The sequence below is a fragment of the Brassica napus genome, chromosome A8, assembly GCF_020379485.1.
Source record: "Brassica napus cultivar Da-Ae chromosome A8, Da-Ae, whole genome shotgun sequence".
Classification (NCBI taxonomy): domain Eukaryota; kingdom Viridiplantae; phylum Streptophyta; class Magnoliopsida; order Brassicales; family Brassicaceae; genus Brassica; species Brassica napus.
In genome coordinates, this window is record NC_063441.1 from 11,700,293 (window position 1) to 11,722,128 (window position 21,836).

The window sequence follows — 21,836 nt, forward strand, 5'->3', positions numbered from 1 at the left end:
CATCAGCTTCTTTTCACAATATCCTATTGCTAAGTGACTAACCTGAAGATAGTTTCACGGAATGAAAGGCTGGTCCATGACCTGAGGTCCTGCCTCCTCCTTGTTCACCAAGACTCCAACAGGTCGACAAAGAAAACAATCAAAACCAAAAGAGAGATCAGAGACAACTAAACATCAGAGACATGATTACATAACTTATGAACACGAGAAACATCAGATACACATAGAGAGTCTTGTCTTAACTTCGCAGCGGATTCAGCAGCGTAGCCAATGAACAATCACCCTTCATTCCTTTGAATGATTTTTCATTAGCTACGCAGCTAAAATCCGCTGAACTAGTCAAAACAAGTAATCTCTTCTATGACAACACTACTTATCAGTTAACAACGAGGAAGAAGGGAAGTGAATCATACCCTCAGAAGTCGCTTTGTAACTCGAACGGTCGCTTTGTAACTCTAACTCGAACCGGTAGTGAATCGAAGCAACCAACCAAAAAAAAAACATATCAGAGACTTGATGTTGATGTAAGATTAAGATTTAAGAACATGAGTACAAACTAAAGACTTACAATGCTTTTAGTTCTGAGTAGTATATGGTTTTCTTAAACAAGCAAGACAGCGGCTGGTTATAACAGGAAAGCAGGTGTGTGCTCAACACATATATTAAGTCAACACCATAACCAGCTATATCGTGTTGAGCCTACACCAGCTTTCACCGTCATAACCAGCCTCATCCTTGTTCACCTACAAAAATAAAAGAGATATCAGAAACTGAATCACTAAACTTCAAGCGAACCAGGACAGACAATTGAAACAACATGCAACAAGCAACCATATAATTTCAAGTTGTCTTAACTTCAATGCGGATCTTGCCCTGTAGCCAACGAACAATCAGTCTTCACTCTTTTGAATGATTTTTCATTAGCTACACGGCGAAGATCCGCAGAAGTCAGAACTATATAGTTGCAAGTAACAAACCGAATTTCTATTTCAAACAAGTAACAAAGCGAATCTCTATTTCAAACAAGTAAACAAAGCGAATCTCTATTTCAAACAACAACTATGAGCTTCGATCTTTTTCTTGAGGAAGGAGGAGTCTTAGAGAGTCTTACATATATTCGGATCTTGCATGCATCTTATGGAACTCGAACCGGTAGTGAATCGAAGCAGAGTGCCCACTTTACGTCTTCACCCACCTGAAAACGAGTAAAACTGTTAGAACTCCAAAAAAGAAAAAATATACAGTAACTACATAGATCTTTCTTTACCTGTGACATGCATGCGGTCGCCGTCGCTGAAGAAACCATCGCCGGTCTACGGTGGAAAAGGAGTTCGCGGAGAGTTCAAGTCAAGAACTTATCTCCCGAGACAGGAGTTTGATCTGTGAAGTTTAGAACCCGAGGTACGAGTACCGGAGCTTATCGCCATCGCCGGAGCTCCATTTCTAACGGTGGCGACTCGTCTTCCTCTCTCTCAATCAGTCACTCTCTCTCTCTCTCTCTCTCTCTTATGTTCTAAAGGTGGCTGACGAAATGAGAAGAGAAGATGTTGCGGGACTTTAGGGTTACCGCGGGTTCGATTGGGCCATCCCGCATAAAGCCCATACCGCACAGTCCCTTTCCCGCGAGGCCCGCAACATTGCGGGATATCAAAACATGGGCCCAAACCCGCCCCGCCCCAAGCCTTAACGGGCCTGTCCCGCGGTCCAGGTTCTCGGTTGACATCACTAGTTTCTTGGCTTGTAGATTTTGTATTTGGTCCACATCTATAGGATTCTGCAATTTGCTCGCTAACATAAGCCTTATAAGCTTTGTTTGCTATTGTGAACTCAGCTGAGGGATGAATTGATGGTAGTATGATGATACCCTATGGTTTATTAATATTTGTTTAAATCAAACAATTTGATACCATAATAATTTGGTTGACCTTAGATTGCGTATATGGTCCTAATCATTCAGCTGAAGTTTTGAACACGCGCTAATTAGCCACTAGTATGGGACTTGTAGTATGGCCACTATATTCGTATATATTTTATTTTTTGCATAAACGTAGGCAATCGTTAAAATTAACTTATTATTACTGTGTTTGGATTTTGTCAAAGATTGTATATTCATCATTTAGTACAGAATAACTTAAAAATCATAAGCGTGGTGACTTTATTAATGGTATATCATCCATGATTCTAATTCTATAGAGGTAAACACTATAAACATACACATATTCAGGTATTAAATCAACTACTAGTGCTATAGATCAGCCGACACCACCGCGGTGGACCGATTCCGCCTCCATATTTTCCTTGTTCTATGCACTTTAGTACGACTTCCACCAAATTCAACCAGCCGGTATCCGTAAACCGTTCCCTCTCAGCCGTCATGATCACATCCTCAGGTGGAGGCACGTCGTATCTTACGGTGTCGTAACAATACGAATACTACATATGACGTTCTCGGAACCCTCGCATTTCGGCTCCTTGTTTAGGATCAATGATTGAGTAATCACTAGTCATGATAATTTTGGTCTGAGTCCGAACTGTAGTTATAACCGACAATGTTTTTGTTGTTGTTAATTTTTGCAAAATGATCAGGCACATTTGGTAAAGGTATATAACTGCATAATCATATCAGCACTATCGAGTTACCATTCCTATCCATTATTATGTTCATGCAACTCTCCAAAAATTAAAAGTACAAATCATCATCCTCACAGCATCTCCAAAAAACTCTATATTTGAATTTCCAAGGTGTTCTTCTCCAAAAGCAAAACTTCAAATTTAACTTCAAAATTATTTATAATATACACTATGCTCCTTATATTTGTCATAATTAATATAAATCCATAAAACTTTTGTAGATAACTAGCACATATATAAAATACTATAATAATATTAATTAATAAAATCTTGCACTAAAATATATAAATAGAAATACATAATAAAATATTAAACTACAAGAAAAATATCACATTATTACATAAAATTATTTTATTAATGCTCTGTTTTCGGTTATACAAAATTTGTTTAGATAATATTTTAGAAGTTCCGGAGAAAATTTACTAGACTATTAGTGTTGTTGTAATATTTAAATTTGTGTAATAATTATGTCGTCATGTATATATCTTCTTAAATATTTTTATTATGTTTCTTTTGTAATATTCTTGTTGTTTAATTCTACTTTTAAAATATTATAAATCTTATTTTGATTTTTTAAAAAACTTTTATGTGTAAAATTTTAATTTCTAAAATAACTTTGAAATATTTAAAATGTACAAAAGTCTTAAAGATAAAAACTATGAATGAGAAAATACTTAAGAATCGTAAATGTGATGTATAATTAATTATAAGGACCAATATACAAATAAAAAGATGAAACTTCAAATTTAGAGTTTTGAGTAGTGAAACTTTAAATACTCTCAGAAACCTAAAATTCGAGTTTCTGAACGTGAATTTAATTGTATTTAAATCATAACTTAAAAACAAGAAATTACCGGTATATTAAATTAATATGCTATTAAAAAAAATCCTTTGTTTGCTAATCTTGTTATAAAACATGATTTGGTGCTATATTACTCTATTTATCCATTCTACATAACTCAAAAAGTTGTGATTGAGAGAATGAATGTTATCAAAGAAAGAGAAGTTGTGTATCCATATTCTTTTGTTTCCCTTGGTTCATAACATTTCGTCCAATAGATAATATAAATAATTACCAAAACATCAGACACAGAACTTGTCGCCTTAATCATCTGCTGATGTTCCTTTTGAACAATGCAAGCTTCGCCCTTCTCTAGCAGCTTCAAAACCCTCATTAAAATCGTCCAATCAATCCCTTAAAAGTTTTGAAACATCAAAGAAAAAATTTGCATTCAGATTGTATAAAGGTACAAGTACATCAATCATGAGAGGAGCTTATATAGTGAAGGGTGTAGTGAAGTCGATCCATTCAAGAATCATTGGAGAAAGGAGAGGATACATTAATGTGTTTGTTGAGAGCAAACGTTTTTTTAAAAAACGACTACCTCCTAAAAACTGGTAATTGAAAAGGGAAAGAAGTTTGCATTTAATATCCAGCAAAATGATACAATCTTGTAGCTCAAAAGGAAAACAAAGAAGAAACAAGAGTGTCTTAAGCTGCAACAAGATCAGGTGTCTCAGCCTCAACGGACAACAAGGTAGTGTGAACCTTATCAACCCAACTATCAAGCTGATCCCTCAATGACTTGATCTGCGGTATCCCAAGCACCCTCGGTTGCGCCCATGAAACATGCACAGTTCCATCCACCTGATCTATTATCCCCTCTATCAAGTGCACCTGCACAAAATCACCAAATGATATTTATTCACATCAACATAATCTCCCTATCTTCTTGTGTCTTCCCAATCTTATTTAGATTGAATGGGACAGAGATGAATACTCACAGATAAACTCTTCATGAGAAGGTGCTCAACATCTTCGATTGAAAGCTTAGTACGCTCAGCAATGACACTCAACGGTATGGTCCTATCTTCAGCTGGTCGGCTGTTACAGATATGGTTACAAAACAATTTAAGCATTCATTTTTTTTTCCCCTATCTGCAAGACATTGCTTAGAGAAGCAACAAATACCTGAAAATGATCTCAATAAGGCAGAGAATGTTGATCTTCTCCAACAGCTTCTTCTCATTCTCAACCAGCGCTGGCTGTGCGCTCAAGGCTGCATTGTGAACACGGCAGAGTTCTTGGTACTGAACCAAATCACCGTGGTTGAACGCCTGCAGAATGTGGTAAAGCCACTCCACATTCGTTCCGAGCAGACTCTTCAGCTGCCATGAAAGAAACACAAACATGGTCACCGTCATAAACCAGTATGGTTACTGGTTAGTAGCCTCAAGCAAATATAAAGATCAAAAAGCCAAACTTACAACTGGATGGGCTAACAGTTCCCCAAAGTTGTAAATATTCTCTCCCAGCAGAGCTGACAGCGACAGATCAAAAGCCAAGTCCTGCAAAAGATACATAACTATCCCATCTCAGCACTCTGATTATGACATGATTATAGAATAATTAAAATGACTTACCAGTTTAAACGACTCAGAGAGTGACTCCACAGAAGTATACGCAAGATAAAGAAGAGCATTCTTATAGAAATCAGAAAACTCCTGACGGAACTTATGGAACTGAGAAGACACCCAGAAGAAGTTGGCATAGACAGACGGATCAATGTCAGTCATACTATCAAGAGAGGTTTTCACATCGTCCAGTATCTTCTTGCATTCCTTCTGGTCACCTTGCTCAAGCTTGAACAAAGCTATCTGCGTTTCTACGTAGCTAACAGGCTCACTGATACGCGACTCTTTAGTAGCTCTAAGCTTCTCAATCACTCCCTGGAGATAACTGACCGCAGCTTCTTTCTCAGGGTACTGCTTGGAGACTACAACCGCGAAGTGCGCGAGCTTCAGAAGGTTGATCTTCGTCTCGAAGTCGGTTATGAAGTTGTTGTATAGCTGTATCAAAGCATCTCCAGCCTGATGAACAATAACAAATCAGACAAGAACATAGCGACACAATTAAAGATTCAAACTTTAAATCACAGAGTGCCATCTAAGTGAATCTGAGAAAGACCCAACTCATTAAAGTCACTGTCGGAACGAACCCTTTTAGATCTAATGTAAACCCAAGTCGAGATCTATGAACCCTAATTCCGGAAACTAGTAAAGGATGAAACTTTGAATGGATTAGGGGGAGAGAAAGTGAGACCTGAAAGACGGAGAGAGCGATGAAGTGCTCGAGCTTGAGGGTGAGCTGGTGCCAGAGCTTCTTCTGGTACAGATCTGCGAGCGAATTGTACCACTCGGTGAGCTCCGGGTGCGCGTTTTTCTGGGATTCGAGGTATTGAAGAGCAGCCATTGGAGATTGTCCTTCCTCGCAGAAGAGAAAGTCGAGATCTTGTATCGGTTTTGTGGGAGGAGTAGAGAAGAGATTTCCGGAAAAACCTTTGCCTTTTAGTAAACTATTTTTCTTGTGTAGAAAGACAAGTATCGGACCATAAGTGTAAAAACGGAATATTCAAAGGACCTTTCTGTAAATACCAAATATTAATGCTAATTTACAGTTTAGGGGTTAAAAGAATTCTGAATACAACAACATTACTGCTTATTCATGAAGGATCAGAGAAGAGTCAGACACATACATCTTTGTGGTTAGCCTTCTTCTTTTGAAGTTCCCAAAACCGGAGAATATATGGAACTGAGTTGTTATTTTTAGGGTTTATTGAATTGAGCTGTGGTCTTGTGCACATGAGATACCAAGGAAGGCTAGGCCTCATGACAGCTGGTTGCTATGGTCTTTCCCTATTTCCTTCCCGAGTATTCATTCATGTGGGGAGGTGATCCAGACAAGGTGAGTTTATATGTCTATTTTAACTTCCTCGAACCTACCCTCTGTTTCATTCTTATTTTTGGTATGTCATTTCAGAACCTACCTCTGTTTCCGCTTCCTACCCATGATGTTATTGTTAGATCAGTTATGGGTTTCCACTTGAGTTCGAGGTAATATAAACTCTTTGCCTTGGTTTGTGGTTGTCCCAACTTAAACCATCTTGGTGTTACGAGGGCCCAATTCCAAATGTTAATGGGCTAGTGATGGGCTGATCTGTGCCATTAACCTAAGACTAAGTAGTATATAACGAGAAGGAAGAACTAGAGAAAGGGTTATCGAGAAATTAGTGAGAAAATAGATGAGAGAGTGATGTGCTGAGATGATCCTAGTGAGAGAGAGATCGTACTCAGATCCTTTGTAATCACTCTTTTATTGAATAAGGACTCATTTCATCTTGTTTATCACATTAGCTTATCTTTTGAGACCTTCACGTAACAAATTGGTATCAGAGCCGTTCGATTCCGGAGACCCATGTCGACTAAAGCTGAAATCGATCAAGTGCTGAGACAGATGCAACATGGCGTGAGGAGGATGAGACCGTTGGTTGCGGAGCAACAACCGGAAAGGGACAGAGTGGAGTTCCCGAAGCCGGCCATGGTTGTCCGAGAGCGGTGGAGCAGATCCTCACACCACGAGCAGATGGAGAAGCGTTTGATCGAAATCGCTTTGGAGGATGGGATGTCGATGGAGGAGATCGAAGAGATCCGAACCATGGTGAACCGTGACAGGCCGGTGATGACGCCTGAGGAAGAAAAGAAAACACGCCGGGAAATGCTGGAAGAGTGCCGTCGCATGATTGATCGATGGGATGAAGAAGATGCTGCGAAGAAACCACGGGAGGAAGAGACGTTAGCTACAGATGATTCCGATCTGGGTCATGTTGAAGGATCCTTGAAAAGTTTCTGTCCACTTATGGAACCGATTCAGCTGACGCTTGAGAGGAATAATGAACTTGCGGATGATCACCAAAGGGCTTCGCAAGGGACACACAATGGCGGAACCCTAATTTGTTGGGATCAAAAAGTGGAGCCGTACTTTGAGAGGGGTAAAGATGTGAGCGGAGAGCTGCTTGAGACCAAGAGGGAGAAGTGTGCTCAGCAGGTGTTCAAACAAATGGCTGAGAGAGATGTAAGAGTAACAAAGAAGAAGAAGAGATGGAAGCAACTCTTTTCCGATATTGAAAAGCAGCTGGCGGGGATTTGGAGCTATGAAGAGAATGATAAAGCAGAGACATGGGGAATACAGATGCAGAACACAACAATCAGACAACGGAAGTGTTTGATGGAGTTGTGCAAGGGAGTACGCTGTCAGTGGGTGTACACTCGTGGAAGGGTAGGTAGAAAATGGCTGCTCATGTTCAGGAAGAAGAAGAGAAAGAGGAAGAGAAAGACAGAGATTGCAAAGGAGAACAATGAAACTTATGGAAGGGCAGAACGATGCAAGGAGAATGGAGGAGCTCTGTTGAGAAACATGGCAAGGGAATTGCAGTACCATGTGTTGAAAGATGCTGCTGAGAACAGGGGCAAGAAAAGAAATGTAGAGATGAGGATATGCAACAGTCCTTCATTAGGTAAAAGCCTGCTACTGCTGAATATTACGAAGACAAAGAAGGAAAGAACAAGGCTGGAGCAGCACGAGAAGAAGTGTATCAAGACTAACAAGAAGGGAAATTACTGTGAGGCTATGAAACAAAAGACAATAGAGTATGAAATGAAGAGAAAGAAGCTGGAAATAGAGCTAATGAGTATGATACAGAGATATGGAAGAGTCTTGAGGAAGCTGGGAAAGTGGATGAAACACAAGTTTAAGCAGAAGCATCAGTGGGAATGGATCGAGCAAGAAAGTGTATTGATGAAGAGTAGGAAGTTGCTGGCTGCCATTATGAGCAAGATAGCAAAGTCAAGGCTCAAGTGGCAGGCTCATGGAAAGCTTCTCTCCCTTGTTACTGTCACGTACTGGTTGAAATGGAAGAAGCAAAAAATCAGATGCAAGTACATGAACATGAGGACATCGTGGAAACATATCGCCTACTTAGTGAATTTCATTGTGAAGCTCATGTGTCCTAAAAGGCTTCCCTGGATTTGGTGTAAGAGAAAAAGAGTGCAGGCTAATTCCATGGTTCGTGAAGGGTTGTCTTGGTGGGGAACTGGAATGAAAGAGAGGAAGCCAGAAGTTGGGATGCTTGCTTATCGTATTGGAGTAGGAGGAGGTGCAGCTTCTAGTATGGTTAATAATCAGAACGAGGTGGAGCTTGACTTCACTGCTTTGCAGCGTGAAGACACTGAGATGTTGCAGAAGTTGTACTGTGATGGTAGTGCTTGCATTAAGATGGGCGAGAAGAATCTCATTATCAACATTCGAGGTCATGGCGCTGGTGGTAAGTGCATGTGCAATGTCGTCAGCAAGATTACTTACCCAGAGATCACAGAGATTGATTTAAGAGTGGGTATTGGGGGTGATCATACTGGGTTGGCATGGTGGAAAGGAGGAACAAAGTATCAAGAACATGAAGCTGTTTGCTTTTCATTTCATGAGCATGAATCCTTGACTCTAGCTTCAAGTCACTCTGCTACAAAAGAGGTGTTCCAATTTCTGAGACCACCTGAGTTTTATATCTTCAAGGAGATGAATGGGAAAGAACTTGAACAAGACACCACAAGCTCTCCTGGTCGTACTCTATCTATTCCAGTTTCACTGGTAATTTCGTGGAACACGAGAGGGGACTATACGAGTCAAGTTCTTATGGCGTTTTGTTCAAACGAGAGGGAAACTAGTAGTTGGGCTCAGGTTAATGTGATTGATTGCGATTGGGACCCAGGAACTAGCTTAGAGAAAGTTCAAGAAATAGTCCTAAAAATGGCAGGTTGCTTGCTTGCGTTGGATGTAATAGTGGATCTGGTGAACAGAACATGGTTTCTCACAGTGAATCTGATAGATAGATCTATGTCCAAGAAGGCTGTGATGAGAATGAAGCTTCAACTGGAGGAAAATAAAAAAATGTTGGGGAATCTGCAATACACAGTCGAACAGTTCCAGTCTCATGTGGCTCTGGTTTCTGTCGAGGTGATGTTCCACTTCACAAGATCACCAGAGATTCATCAAGTTACAGTGGATGAGGTTTTGAGCAGGAAGGATGAGCACTATGACCACGTCACCAAGTGTAAGCAGGCGTATACAGCTGGAAGCAAAGAAGAAGATCAAGACATATGGCTTGGAACAGCGAGGCAAACTCAGGTGATGCTGGCGTCTTTTCATAGAAACAAGGAACAATTTGAGTTTGTCACTGTGAAGGATGATGGTCATTCAAGGTCCTTGCTGGGAAAAGACGTTAACAGCAATATTGCCATGGAAACTGCTGTGAAAAGGTTTTGTTTTCAGGAGGGTTTCAGCTTCGCAACAGAAGAGTCCCAACATTTATCATTCCGCAAACTGGAAAAGGAGAGCGGGATGTGCGATGAGAAGAGTACAGCGATAACTTGCATCTATCTCCAACCTTGAGGACAAGGTTAAATTAAAAGGGAGGGGTATTGTTACGAGGGCCCAATTCCAAATGTTAATGGGCTAGTGATGGGCTGATCTGTGCCATTAACCTAAGACTAAGTAGTATATAACGAGAAGGAAGAACTAGAGAAAGGGTTATCGAGAAATTAGTGAAAAAATAGATGAGAGAGTGATGTGCTGAGATGATCCTAGTGAGAGAGAGATCGTACTCAGATCCTTTGTAATCACTCTTTTATTGAATAAGGACTCATTTCATCTTGTTTATCACATTAGCTTATCTTTTGAGACCTTCACGTAACACTTGGCTTCCAAAGACAGCTTTCTAGAGATACAAAAGATCAACCAAACACGGTAAGTTGGACACTTGTCTTGATTTCTGTAGTTACAGTCTCATTCAAAATATTTTTGTCTGGTGTGTAACATACGTATAAGACATGACCACTCACTTTCATGTTCCATAAGTTACTCACGTGTTAGTGTTTTGCTTCTTATTTTTTGGCTCTACAATGGATAAATATTGTAGAAAAGGAACAATGCTACTGCATGATTCACAGGCCCGTCCTCTTATATGTCTCAAGATGATTATGTATATCCGAGTTTGTCAAACACCCTTTCTTTCTACTCCACACTCCAGCAACAAGATCATGCAGTCGTCAAAAACAATAGTACAGTCTGCCATTATCAATCAATGGAACCGATCCTCCTGCCATCAGGAAAGCCTCTATGGTAAATTAGATGAAACGGGTAAATGTATTAGAGATAAAAAACCGAGTTGAAAAATAAATAAATAAGAGATGGATCATAAACTAAACACTCATCTCTCCTTCCATGATATGGAACTTCGTAATTGATCAACTTGGCCAGGAACATATGTGGAGCTAACTTTCAGTCATTAGTCTGTAATTATAAACATACGCAAAAATTGAAACACGTAGAAAATTTAAAATATTTCTAGTGAGAATCAAATCAGTAAACAAATCTGACGGCTTCAGTCAACCAATCACGAGTCGGTCTATGTGGAAAATTTTGAGACAAGTGGGCACAAATTACTAGGCAGATGCTAGAGAGGGATTGGAAGACTCGGAAAAATCATACGACGACTTGATGCAAGAAGACTTGTCAAAGTCAAGAAAAACTAAAGTTTTTGTTTTCCTTTTTAAAAAGAGCGACAATCATAAAAACTTATCACACAAACACAAAAGAAAGAATACATGATGATTTCAAATCAATCTTCTTACTTTTCTAGTTTTGTTACATTGTATTTCTTCTTCTTCTTGGTGGCTCTTGTTCTACACACTTTTGCTTCTCCAATGCTCCACTATTGCCGTCATGACCAGAGGGATGCTCTTCTTGATTTCAAACACGAGTTTCCGGTAAATGAATCCAACTCAGTTCCATCTTTAAATTCATGGAACAAGAGCAGTGATTGCTGTGATTGGGAGAATGTCAAATGTGATGCTAAATCTGGCAATGTGATTTCACTTTACTTCAAACACATCTCTCTCAACAACTCTTTGAAACCAAATAGTGGTCTTTTCAAACTCCAACATCTTAGAAACCTAACTCTTAGAGATTGTCACCTGCATGGAGTGATTCCTTCTTCATTAGGAAACCTTTCTCATCTCACACATCTTGACCTTAGGGAAAATGATTTAGTAGGCGAAGTTCCAATTTCAATCGGAAACCTAGCCCAACTAGAATACCTAAACCTTGACAATAACCAGTTAAGTGGATATATTCCTCTTTCCTTTTCCAACTTTACGAAACTATCCTATTTCCATATCTCAAACAATCAATTCACGGGTGAATGCCCTCTTGTACTACTCAGTTTAGCCACTAGTTTGTCCGTCTTAGACATTAGTGAAAATCTATTTAAATCCACGCTTCCTTCTGACATGAGTGGATTCCACAACTTAAAGTATTTTTATGTGTTCAGAAACTCACTGTTTGGGTATGTTCCTAGATCTTTGTTCATGATTCCTTCCCTAATAATGGTTAATTTGAGGGAGAACCAGTTCAAGGGATCTATAGAATTCAGGAATACATCCTCCTCCTCTATGCTTCAGATTCTAAACCTTGGCCAAAACAAATTCGATGGTCCTATTCTCAATTTCATTACAAAATTTCCCAATCTTGAACATTTAGATCTTCATGACAACAATTTCGTTGGGTCAATACCCAAATCAAATTTGGTCAAACTTGAGTATCTTGATCTTTCTAACAATAAGTTGGAAGGCAAAATACCCGGTTGGTTAAGGAGCGTTCAGTGGTTGATACTTTCTCACAACTCTTTCAGCAGTTTTGGAAAATCATGGGAAGTTTCCGATCTAACACAGATTCAAATGTTGGAGCTTGGTTCAAATTCTTTCCGAGGACCATTACCCGATTGGATCTGCAAACTTAGACCAGTAATTTTCTTAGATATGTCCAACAATAGCTTCAGCGGCTCAATCCCTCAATGTTTGAGTAATACAATTTCTGGTCTCCAAGAGCTAAATTTACGAAACAACAACTTGAGTGGAGTTCTTCATCCAGACATATTTCTCAACACAACCTTCTTATCCTCAGTTGACATCAGCAACAACCAGTTGGAAGGAAAACTTCCAAAATCACTGATCAACTGCACTACTTTGGAGTTATTGAATGTGAAAAGCAACAGAATCAAAGACACATTTCCATCTTGGTTGGGTTCTTTGCCGTCATTAAATGTCATGATCCTCCGAGAAAACGAATTCTACGGGCCCTTGTATCATCCTCATGTCTCCATTGGGTTTCAGAGTTTAAAAATCATTGATATATCATATAACCATTTCAACGGAACTTTGCCGCCTTTCTATTTTTCCAAGTGGCGTGAGATGGCCACTTTATCCGAAGAATATCTTGACAGCATGTACATGTATAGTGATTTCCGTGTGTCAATGGAAATGGTGAACAAAGGAGTTGATACAAAATTTGAGTGGATCCTAAAAGACTTCAAGGCTATTGACTTTTCAGGAAACAGATTTTTTGGAAAGATACCAGAATCTGTTGGGTCATTGAAGGGACTGCGTCTTCTCAACTTGTCAAGTAACGGATTCACGAACGATATACCTCAATCTCTGGCAAATCTGACAAATCTCGAGGCACTAGACCTATCTCAGAATCAGCTGTCAGGTCAGATTCCTCAAGATCTTGCCAGTCTCTCATTTTTGTCAATCATGAACTTCTCCCATAACAATCTCCAAGGTCCAATACCACGAAGCACACAGTTTCAAAGACAAAACTGTTCTGCGTTCATGGATAACCCTAGACTCTACGGTCTCGAAGATATATGTGGAAAAATTCATGTCCCTAATCCTACACCACAAGAGTCCGAAGATCTGTCCGAGCCAAAAGAACAAGTGATTAGTTGGATTTCAGCTGGGATAGCCTATGGACCTGGTGTGTTTTGTGGGTTGGTGATTGGACATAGATTCTCTCCACGCATACACAATTGGTTCATGTAAAAGTTCTATCGAAAGCAAGCACAAAATAGTCGCCAAATGTGCATGTTGAACACCATCTGTTTTCATTCTGTTTGATGATTTTGTAATAAACGTTTTATGATATTAATATAAATTGAAAATTCATTCAGAAACTTCTTCCTACATAAAACCAAAACCTGAGAGAGTACAAGCGTTGAATTTTAACATACGTAAACTTTTTTTCTCCTAAATCATAGAGGATGCAAATATCTCAAACTATTGCTTCACACACGTCACTTTTGCTCTGCAAGAAGTGTAGTATTGATCAGAAAAAGACACTAGTTCTATTACCAAATATAATTGGGAGAAGTTCATCAAAAACTAGATCTGGATAGTTATGATTTGAGTAGGCTATATTACAGCAAATTCAGTTGGGGGATTAAAGACTATTACTGAACTCTCTTATATGCAACTATTTTTACTCTAAATGGAGATTTTCAAGTACTGGTTCATAAGTTCAAACATCCATCTCTCTTTTCATTCTCTTGATCACGGCTGTCAAAAAGGTGAATAAGTTTTCTTATAACTTGTCAGGGAGGTAATGAGGAAAGTCCCAATCTGTCTTGATGTGCTTTCGGCTGATCTCTGTCATCGACGGGCAGCCACTTATGTCAGGTGGAGATCGTCTCTTAGCATTAGCATATTGGAGTTACATTATGATCACTGGATGTTAAATCCTTCAAGTTTATAGTGAATACTGAGGCATAATAATCATGTCGTACCTCCAGTGCCATTAAACACTTTTTATGTGACAAAAAGCATATAACTTTGATCGTAATTTCTCAAGGGGTTTGAAGGAGTCATAAACTATATCCCAAACCTAATGGCACTGATAACCAGCTATGCAAATTCTTCCAGTGTATTTGCCTGCAAAACCAAACCATATTTGTTGTATATGTTACTTTAATAACTCCATCTACTTGAGCAAAACATATAGTGTTATGTGTCTGTCTGTTTGTAGATGAAATTTACCTGTAAGGAAAGCCATTTCAACAACCAAAGATGTGACTACACCAATAACGAGCCGCGTAACTTCATTTGGAAAGGTTGACAAACCAATATCCACGTCAATCTACACGACATATCATTGACTTTATATGTTTACAGAGAACACTGCTGTCTGACCATCCACCTCTTCCACTAAGCTATTATCTCGCAGTATTTAGGTATAGAACACGAACTCAAGAACACAAGAACTTCAAGTCCAAATATCAGTTTCTTATTAATCACTCAATCACTCACTCAAAACTCGTAATCATTACAACTCAATGGTAATCACTTATATAGGACATAACAATTCCTATTCTCATTAGGAATAACACAAATCATATTTCCTAATCACTTTAGTAATCCATATCTTTGTGTGATTAGGTTAGCTTGTACTTCAAGCTATCTTTCAAGTTTATCTCCAACAATCTCCCTCTTAAACTTGAAATTATCTTCACTCACCATTTGGACTCCAATCAATTTCCTCATCTCGATAAATTTTACTCTTCCAAGAGATTTCGTCAAAATGTCAGCTCGCTGCTCAGTTCCCGGAACGTGCTCTACTTCTACTTGATCATTCTCAACGCACTCTCTTATAAAATGAAACCTCCTGTGTATGTGTTTGCTTCGTCCATGGAATACTGGGTTCTTCGTCAATGCGATTGCAGATTTATTATCTACCTTTATAACCACCTTTCGGCTTTCATTACCAATGACTTCCCCTAGAAGTTCTTGAATCCAAATTGCCTGTTTAGCTGCTTCAGTTGCTGCCATAAAATCGGCTTCACATGATGATAGGGCCACGATTTCTTGTTTGCAAGAACACCACGAGATTGGACTAGCATTCAGGTAAAACACATATCCCGTAGTACTCTTCCCATCATCAATATCAACATTGAGAGAGGCATCACTAAAGCCTGTCAGCTCCAAGCTTGTGGACTGTGTATAGACGAGACCAAGTGAGATGGTTCCTCGCAGGTATCGTAGTACCTGTTTTAACGCAGCACCATGCGACTCCTTAGGAGCGTGCACGTATCTACTCAGAACACCCACACTAAACGAGAGATCAGGCCGCGTGTGGAGCAAGTATCGCAGACATCCAATACTCCTTCGATAATCTCTTTCATCAATGCTCTTCTCTTCTATCGATTTAGCCAACTTCACGTTAAAATCCATGGGAACAGTGGTTGAGTTACATGCGTCCATTCCACATTCTTCAAGTATCTTACGAGCATATCGATCTTGTTTCAGCGTGATCCCTTCTTTACCTTGACAGACCTCAATGCCAAGGTAATAGGTTAGTCTTCCAAGATCACTCATATCAAACTTTGTTGCCATCTCCCTCTTAAACACTTGAATTGAATGTGCTGATGTTCCTGTGACAAGAAGATCATCGACATACACTACAACTATGAGAGTTCCACCTTTTTCTTCCTTTCGATACAATGAAGGTTCTTTCGAACACCTCTGAAACTTAAACTCCCGCAAGATAGTATTCAACTTGATATTCCAAGCTCTAGGTGCTTGTTTCAATCCGTAGAGAGCCTTTCTCAGCTTGTAGACTTTGTTTTCTTTTCCTGCAACTTCGAAGCCTTCTGGTTGAGTGACAAATACCTCTTCTCTGAGCTCTCCATGGAGAAACGCGGTTTTAACATCAAGGTGATGGATCTCCCAAAGTTTAGAGGCTGCAAGGGCAATAACTAGTCGGATAGTCTCAATGCGAGCCACTGGTGCGAACACTTCATCATAATCCACTCCTTGCTTCTGAACATAGCCCTTTGCAACCAGACGAGCTTTGTATTTAGTAATAGTACCATCCGCATTCCTCTTTATCTTAAATATCCACTTCAGACCTATTGGTCTTACTCCCATAGGAAGATCAACAAGTTCCCAAGTTTTATTCTTTTCAATACTCGATATCTCATCTTCACAAGCAACAACCCATACCTTTAATCTCTTGGCCTCAGTGAAATCCCATGGTTCATCGTTTATTATTGATAACAGTCGTTCACACTCTGCTTCAGCCATTAGAACGTAATCCTCAAGATAAGCCGGCAAGTTGCTGGTTCTAGACGATCGTCTCAGTTGTGGTTGTTCTTCCTCATCATTACCATTGTCATCTTCATCATTGTCTTCATTATCAATAATCTCAGTGTCTGTCTCATCTCCTGTTTCACCCGTTTCATCTATCTCATCGCTTTCATCCGTTCCTTTTAGCTCAATACTAAAAGTGCCACCATCATCATCTTGAACTGTTTTGCTAGTCCAGTTCCATCCTTTACTCTCATCAAAAATTACATCACGACTGACTACTATTCTCCTTTTAGTAGGATCTAGTAATCGATAAGCCTTAGACCCTGGTTCTGTTCCCAAGTGAACCAGAACCTTTGACCTATCATCGAGCTTCTTTCGGCCCACTGCATCAGTCTTGGCGTAACATATGCAACCAAACACCTTAAGGTGTGATACATTTGGTGTTTTACTTCGCAGAACTTCATAAGGTGTCTTTCCTTCCAGGGATTTAGTCGCAATTCTATTTATTAGATACGTAGAATGCCTAACAGCTTCGCCCCACAGTTCATTCGGTACCTTCATGTGTTTTAATATACTCCTGGTCATCTCCAGAAGTGTCCGGTTACGCCTCTCGACAACGCCATTCTGTTGAGGTGAGTATGGTGCCGTTAAGTGCCTCTTAATACCATTCTCATCGCAGTACATGTGAAACTCTTTGGAGCAGAATTCTCCCCCTCTATCTGAACGGAACGTTTTTATCTCGCATTTTGTTTCTTGTTCGACTAGCTTCTTGAAGTTTTTAAACTTCTCGAATGCTTCACTTTTCTCTTGTAACAGTATAGTCCACATATAACGTGAAAAATCATCAATTAGTACGAACACATATCTCTTTTGCGCTGGTGTTGGTGGTGTGATAGGTCCGCAGAGGTCACCATGTATGAGCTCTAGAGGGCCGGTGGCTCGATATGTGGTAGCTTGAGGAAAAGATTTCCTCGTTTGCTTGCCGAGTAGGCAAGACATACATGTTTCCTTTTCAACTCGCAAAGCTGGTATGCCAGTCACTCGTTCCTTATTTACCATTGCTTTCATTGTATCTGTATTGATATGCCCAAGACGCGCATGCCATCTTGATGACTCGTTTCGTGCTGATATCTGAAGACAGTGGAGATTGTCGACTTCTAAAGTCACCTTGTATAGTCGGTTCTTAGCTCGGATTGATTTCACCATCAACTTTCCATATCGATCAAACAACATGAGTTCTTCATCTTTCATTCGAACCTCGCATCCTGCTTCTGTAGCTTGACCTAAGCTGACTATGTTACTCTTTAACCCGGGAATATAGTACACGTTACCTAGGATTTTCTTCTCATCTCCTTTAAAAACAAACTGAATCGATCCTTTTCCTTTTATATCAATGCGGGAATCATCTCCAAATCTTACTTTTCCAGTGATTGTTTCATCAAGTTTATGAAAAAATCTTCTATTGCCGCTCATGTGGTTACTCGCACCATTATCAAGATACCAGACATTATTTGTATCTAGACTTGTATCAAACACACTCGGGTCTACTCTCTGCTCGTTGAGGTAGACAATCTCATTCATCATTAGCTCATCAGCCTCTTGCGTTTCCTCTGTTTTGTTTTCAACTGTTTCTTGCAGCTTAAGTCCTTGCTTATCAGGACATTCAGTCGCATAATGCCCTTGCTTATCACAATTAAAACAAGTAATATGTGAGAGGTCACGTCCTTGACCTTGTCTGTATGCATCTCTTTGGCTATAGAAGTTTCCGGACCTGCCACGGCCTCTTCCTCTCCAAGTGGAACGGCCTCCGCGTCCTCTGCCTCGGGCTCCCCCATAGTTGCCATAATTCGTTTGATTAGATTCAGAGTTGGCATACATCAGCTTTCCTTGGTCATCTTGTTGTTCATCATCTTCTTCACAGATTCTTTCCTCATAAGCCTTGAGTCTTCCCACGATATCTTCAAAACTTGTTACTTTCAAGTCAAGAACTTGTTCAAGTGAAGCAACAATATGAATGTACTTCTTCCGTGGTAGACTTTTCAGGAATTTTTTCACGATTTTCGTTTCTTCAATGACTTCACCGAGAGAAGCAGATTTTGATGATATCTCTGATAGCTTGCCTACGAAGGTATCGATCGTGTCGTCCTCTTTCATCTTAAGACGATCAAATTCTGCCATTAGTGTTTGCAAACGAGCTTCTCGTACTCTTTCAGCCCCAACATGTCGTGCTTTAATCGCGTCCCACACGGCTTTTGCATTATCAAGTTCACCAACTTGCAGTGTTAGCGATTCGGGAATTGACTGGAAGAGTAATGCGATAGCCATATTGTTTTTATCTTCGATTTTGTTTCCAGGATCAATGGTTTCCCACACTTTGTTGACCTTAAGAGCTATCTTCATCTTCATGGCCCAGACAGTGTAATTTGTATTGTTTAGCATAGGAAGTTTTATCGACGAGGGTCCGGTTTTCCCCGTTTCTTCTTTAACATCACTCATGATAATATAGGGCTCTGATACCAAATATTATCTCGCAGTATTTAGGTATAGAACACGAACTCAAGAACACAAGAACTTCAAGTCCAAATATCAGTTTCTTATTAATCACTCAATCACTCACTCAAAACTCGTAATCATTACAACTCAATGGTAATCACTTATATAGGACATAACAATTCCTATTCTCATTAGGAATAACACAAATCATATTTCCTAATCACTTTAGTAATCCATATCTTTGTGTGATTAGGTTAGCTTGTACTTCAAGCTATCTTTCAAGTTTATCTCCAACATAAGCTACCATACTGAAAGCTGCAGTCCCAACTGCATCACACAGGAAAAAGGAATAACATAAATAACTTCGGATAGAGATCAGAACATATGTGGAATTCCAAAGACATTTAAGCAGATCACCCCCTCTATACTACTCATGTCAAAACCATAAACAACAAAGGGAAAGATTGAAAACGACAGAAACATACTCTAAACAAGCACACTAAAAATCATAGTCAAAGAATTTGAAACAATTTGACTGGTTTTAACCTCATAATCCTGAGGTTTCTTCTTGTACTACGCCAGAAGAAGAGGCTCCAAAACGAAGTACATCATATGAATGTACGACAGTCCGATCTTCCTCTTTCCATTCTTAACCATCCAACTTTCTACACAGCAACTTATATGTTACTGTAGTCTATATTTACAAGAGCGGGGATAGCTCAGTTGGGAGAGCGTCAGACTGAAGATCTGAAGGTCGCGTGTTCGATCCACGCTCACCGCATTATTTTAAAAAGTTTCATTCTTGTTTTTCACACTGTTCTCTTCTCTGAAGCATGTTAGCTTGTGACCAAAACCGAAATATCTAAAACAAGTAAATTGAAGGCAAATTACATTTTCTAGCCAAATGATCTTTCTTGAAAACATAGAAATTCAATATTAGATGAAACAATCCAAGTGTGTTTGTTTTGTTTTTTACATACCAAAATGATAGTGGGATGATTTTTACAGTTGGGGCCAAAACTTATTACCCCATGAATTTCTTAAGAAAAAATAGCCTAAAGATGATGAAGTGTGTATTGGCCAGAGGATTTTGGTTCATTATAAGGTGCAAGTTCTTTCTTGTCAATGAGAACAACCTCCTGAAAATAATCAAATAGAAAGCAAAAAATCAAACTTATTATTAATGAGCTTATAGAATAGAGGAGTGAAAGATGATGAAGTGTCTGAAGCAAGTTTTGAGATGGCTTTCTCTTTGCGACTAACGATTTTCTGGAAATTCTAGTGGTAAATGTGTGTGTAAACTCGGAACAGTCGTTTATATATTTGTCTTCACAATTTCCTTGAAGTTTTGAGGAAAAGCTGAACAATTTACACCAAACTTAATATAAGACCAATCTCTTGATTAATAATCATCAATGCAAGGAAGGTTATTCACAAATTCTTGAGGAAATATGGACTCGTCATCGTAGTTCTGTCTCGATCCAATCCATTAGGTAGTCAATAAACCTCGATAATATGTACACCACCTGCCCATTCATAATCGGTACCTGAAACGTTGCAGCCCGTACATTTCATGAGTGAAACTATTTCAGATAAATAAAAAAGTTAATCATCACATAAGTTCTCCGTCGCTCTCCTCGCGTTTTTTTTCCCGTCCAGAAAGACGGTGAACGGGGAGAACCATTAGTTAGTTACGTGTTCAAAAAATCAAAACTGAACTTTGTAAATAGTTGAACCGAGTAAACCGGATCATACCGAACCGGGATTAAACCGGGTAATGGACGATAAACCTTATCCATATCTCCCACTCGAAACAGAACAGAGAGGAGAACACACACACACACAAAAATCCGATGCTTCTCTCTCTCTGAAAATCTCGTGAGGATTTCGCGTATTGGTTCATGTCTGATCTGATTCAATGGCTTCTGTAACATGTCTCTTCAACCTCTCTGCTCATCCCAGATCCTCTTGCAAGGTAATCTCATCTCTCTTTGCCCAACTCAAATGGTCTCATTGATCGATTAATGATTCTTGAGTGAAATGGTTCCTTCTGTTTCCTCATGCTTCTTTCGGTTTACTGCACTTCTGATATCAAACCATTTCTACTATCTGGTTTTCCATCTCTTTTTACTTAGATTGTTCTGTAGTATTAAACTTTGTCCTTTTGAACTTCTTCCACTTTAAGCAGCTTGATGGAAGCGTAGAAAGACGGAGAGAATGGAACGGTCAAGTTCCCAAGTCTCTTACTTGCAACAAGCGCTTAGAAATATCGCGTATAGCACCATTACAAGCAACAATGAACAGTCCGAGAGGCTTTGGACCTCCTCCTAAGAAAACCAAGAAACCCAAAAAGTCAAAACCCGGAAACCAGAGTGATGATGAAGAAGACGACCAAGAGGAAGACGATGATGAAGATGAACGTGAGAGAGGTGTGATTCCAGAGATAGTAACCAACAGAATGATAAGCAGAATGGGATTCACCGTTGGTTTACCACTCTTCGTTGGTCTTTGTTTCTTCCCACTCTTTTACTATCTCAAAGTGGGATTGAAAATCGATGTGCCTACATGGGTTCCGTTTATTGTTTCCTTCGTCTTCTTCGGTACGGCGTTAGCTGGTGTGAGCTACGGGATTGTGTCGTCGAGTTGGGATCCGTCGAGAGAAGGTTCCTTGTTAGGATGGAACGAAGCTAAGAAGAATTGGCCCGTCTTTTGGCAGTCCTTTTGGAAGAGATAAGACAGAAAAACAAAAACAGCTTTGATAATTTCTTACAAGAAGATACTTCAAGAGTACCTCTGTAGATTTTCTATATAATTTTCTTTATGCAATCTACGATTCTGCCAATCACCAGTAGTCACAGCAACTGAAATGAATTAGAAAGTAAAAGTACATAAGAGCTACGCTA

At 39.5% G+C, this 21,836-nt stretch overlaps 3 protein-coding genes and 1 non-coding gene across 4 annotated transcripts; 3 read left to right on the top strand and 1 right to left on the bottom strand.

Annotated features, from left to right (window-relative positions):
- Window positions 1-4,033: 4,033 nt before the first annotated feature.
- Window positions 4,034-5,994, bottom strand: LOC106360928 (26S proteasome non-ATPase regulatory subunit 13 homolog B). Its single transcript, XM_013800606.3, has 6 exons — window positions 5,735-5,994; window positions 5,056-5,502; window positions 4,900-4,980; window positions 4,604-4,800; window positions 4,417-4,516; window positions 4,034-4,309 (listed from the first exon to the last, which is right to left on the bottom strand). The coding sequence occupies exons 1-6, from the start codon at window positions 5,882-5,884 to the stop codon at window positions 4,124-4,126; spliced, it is 1,161 nt and encodes a 386-aa protein (XP_013656060.2). The 5' UTR covers window positions 5,885-5,994; the 3' UTR covers window positions 4,034-4,123.
- A 4,992-nt stretch (window positions 5,995-10,986) lies between these two features.
- On the top strand, window positions 10,987-13,947 carry LOC106360927 (receptor-like protein 30). Its single transcript, XM_048738747.1, has one exon. The coding sequence runs from the start codon at window positions 11,128-11,130 to the stop codon at window positions 13,399-13,401; it is 2,274 nt and encodes a 757-aa protein (XP_048594704.1). The 5' UTR covers window positions 10,987-11,127; the 3' UTR covers window positions 13,402-13,947.
- A 5,694-nt stretch (window positions 13,948-19,641) lies between these two features.
- TRNAF-GAA lies at window positions 19,642-19,714 on the top strand. The gene has a single exon. It is a non-coding gene; the product is annotated as a tRNA-Phe (tRNA).
- Window positions 19,715-20,650: 936 nt separating this feature from the next.
- LOC125577338 (protein PAM68, chloroplastic-like) lies at window positions 20,651-21,775 on the top strand. The gene is made up of 2 exons (XM_048738749.1): window positions 20,651-20,908; window positions 21,122-21,775. The coding sequence occupies exons 1-2, from the start codon at window positions 20,852-20,854 to the stop codon at window positions 21,665-21,667; spliced, it is 603 nt and encodes a 200-aa protein (XP_048594706.1). The 5' UTR covers window positions 20,651-20,851; the 3' UTR covers window positions 21,668-21,775.
- Window positions 21,776-21,836: the final 61 nt, after the last annotated feature.

Excerpts from the sequence above, each read along its gene's own strand:
- LOC106360928 (XM_013800606.3), bottom strand. The coding sequence starts at position 5,884 with ATGGCTGCTCTTCAATACCTCGAATCCCAGAAAAACGCGCACCCGGAG. Across the intron at positions 5,503-5,734 it reads TCGCTCTCTCCGTCTTTCAG|GCTGGAGATGCTTTGATACA; the intron begins GTCTCACTTTCT and ends ATTGTTCATCAG. Across the intron at positions 4,310-4,416 it reads TTCTCATGAAGAGTTTATCT|GTGCACTTGATAGAGGGGAT; the intron begins GTGAGTATTCAT and ends GATTTTGTGCAG.
- LOC125577338 (XM_048738749.1), top strand. The coding sequence starts at position 20,852 with ATGGCTTCTGTAACATGTCTCTTCAACCTCTCTGCTCATCCCAGATCC. Across the intron at positions 20,909-21,121 it reads ATCCCAGATCCTCTTGCAAG|CTTGATGGAAGCGTAGAAAG; the intron begins GTAATCTCATCT and ends CACTTTAAGCAG.
- LOC106360927 (XM_048738747.1), top strand. The coding sequence starts at position 11,128 with ATGATGATTTCAAATCAATCTTCTTACTTTTCTAGTTTTGTTACATTG.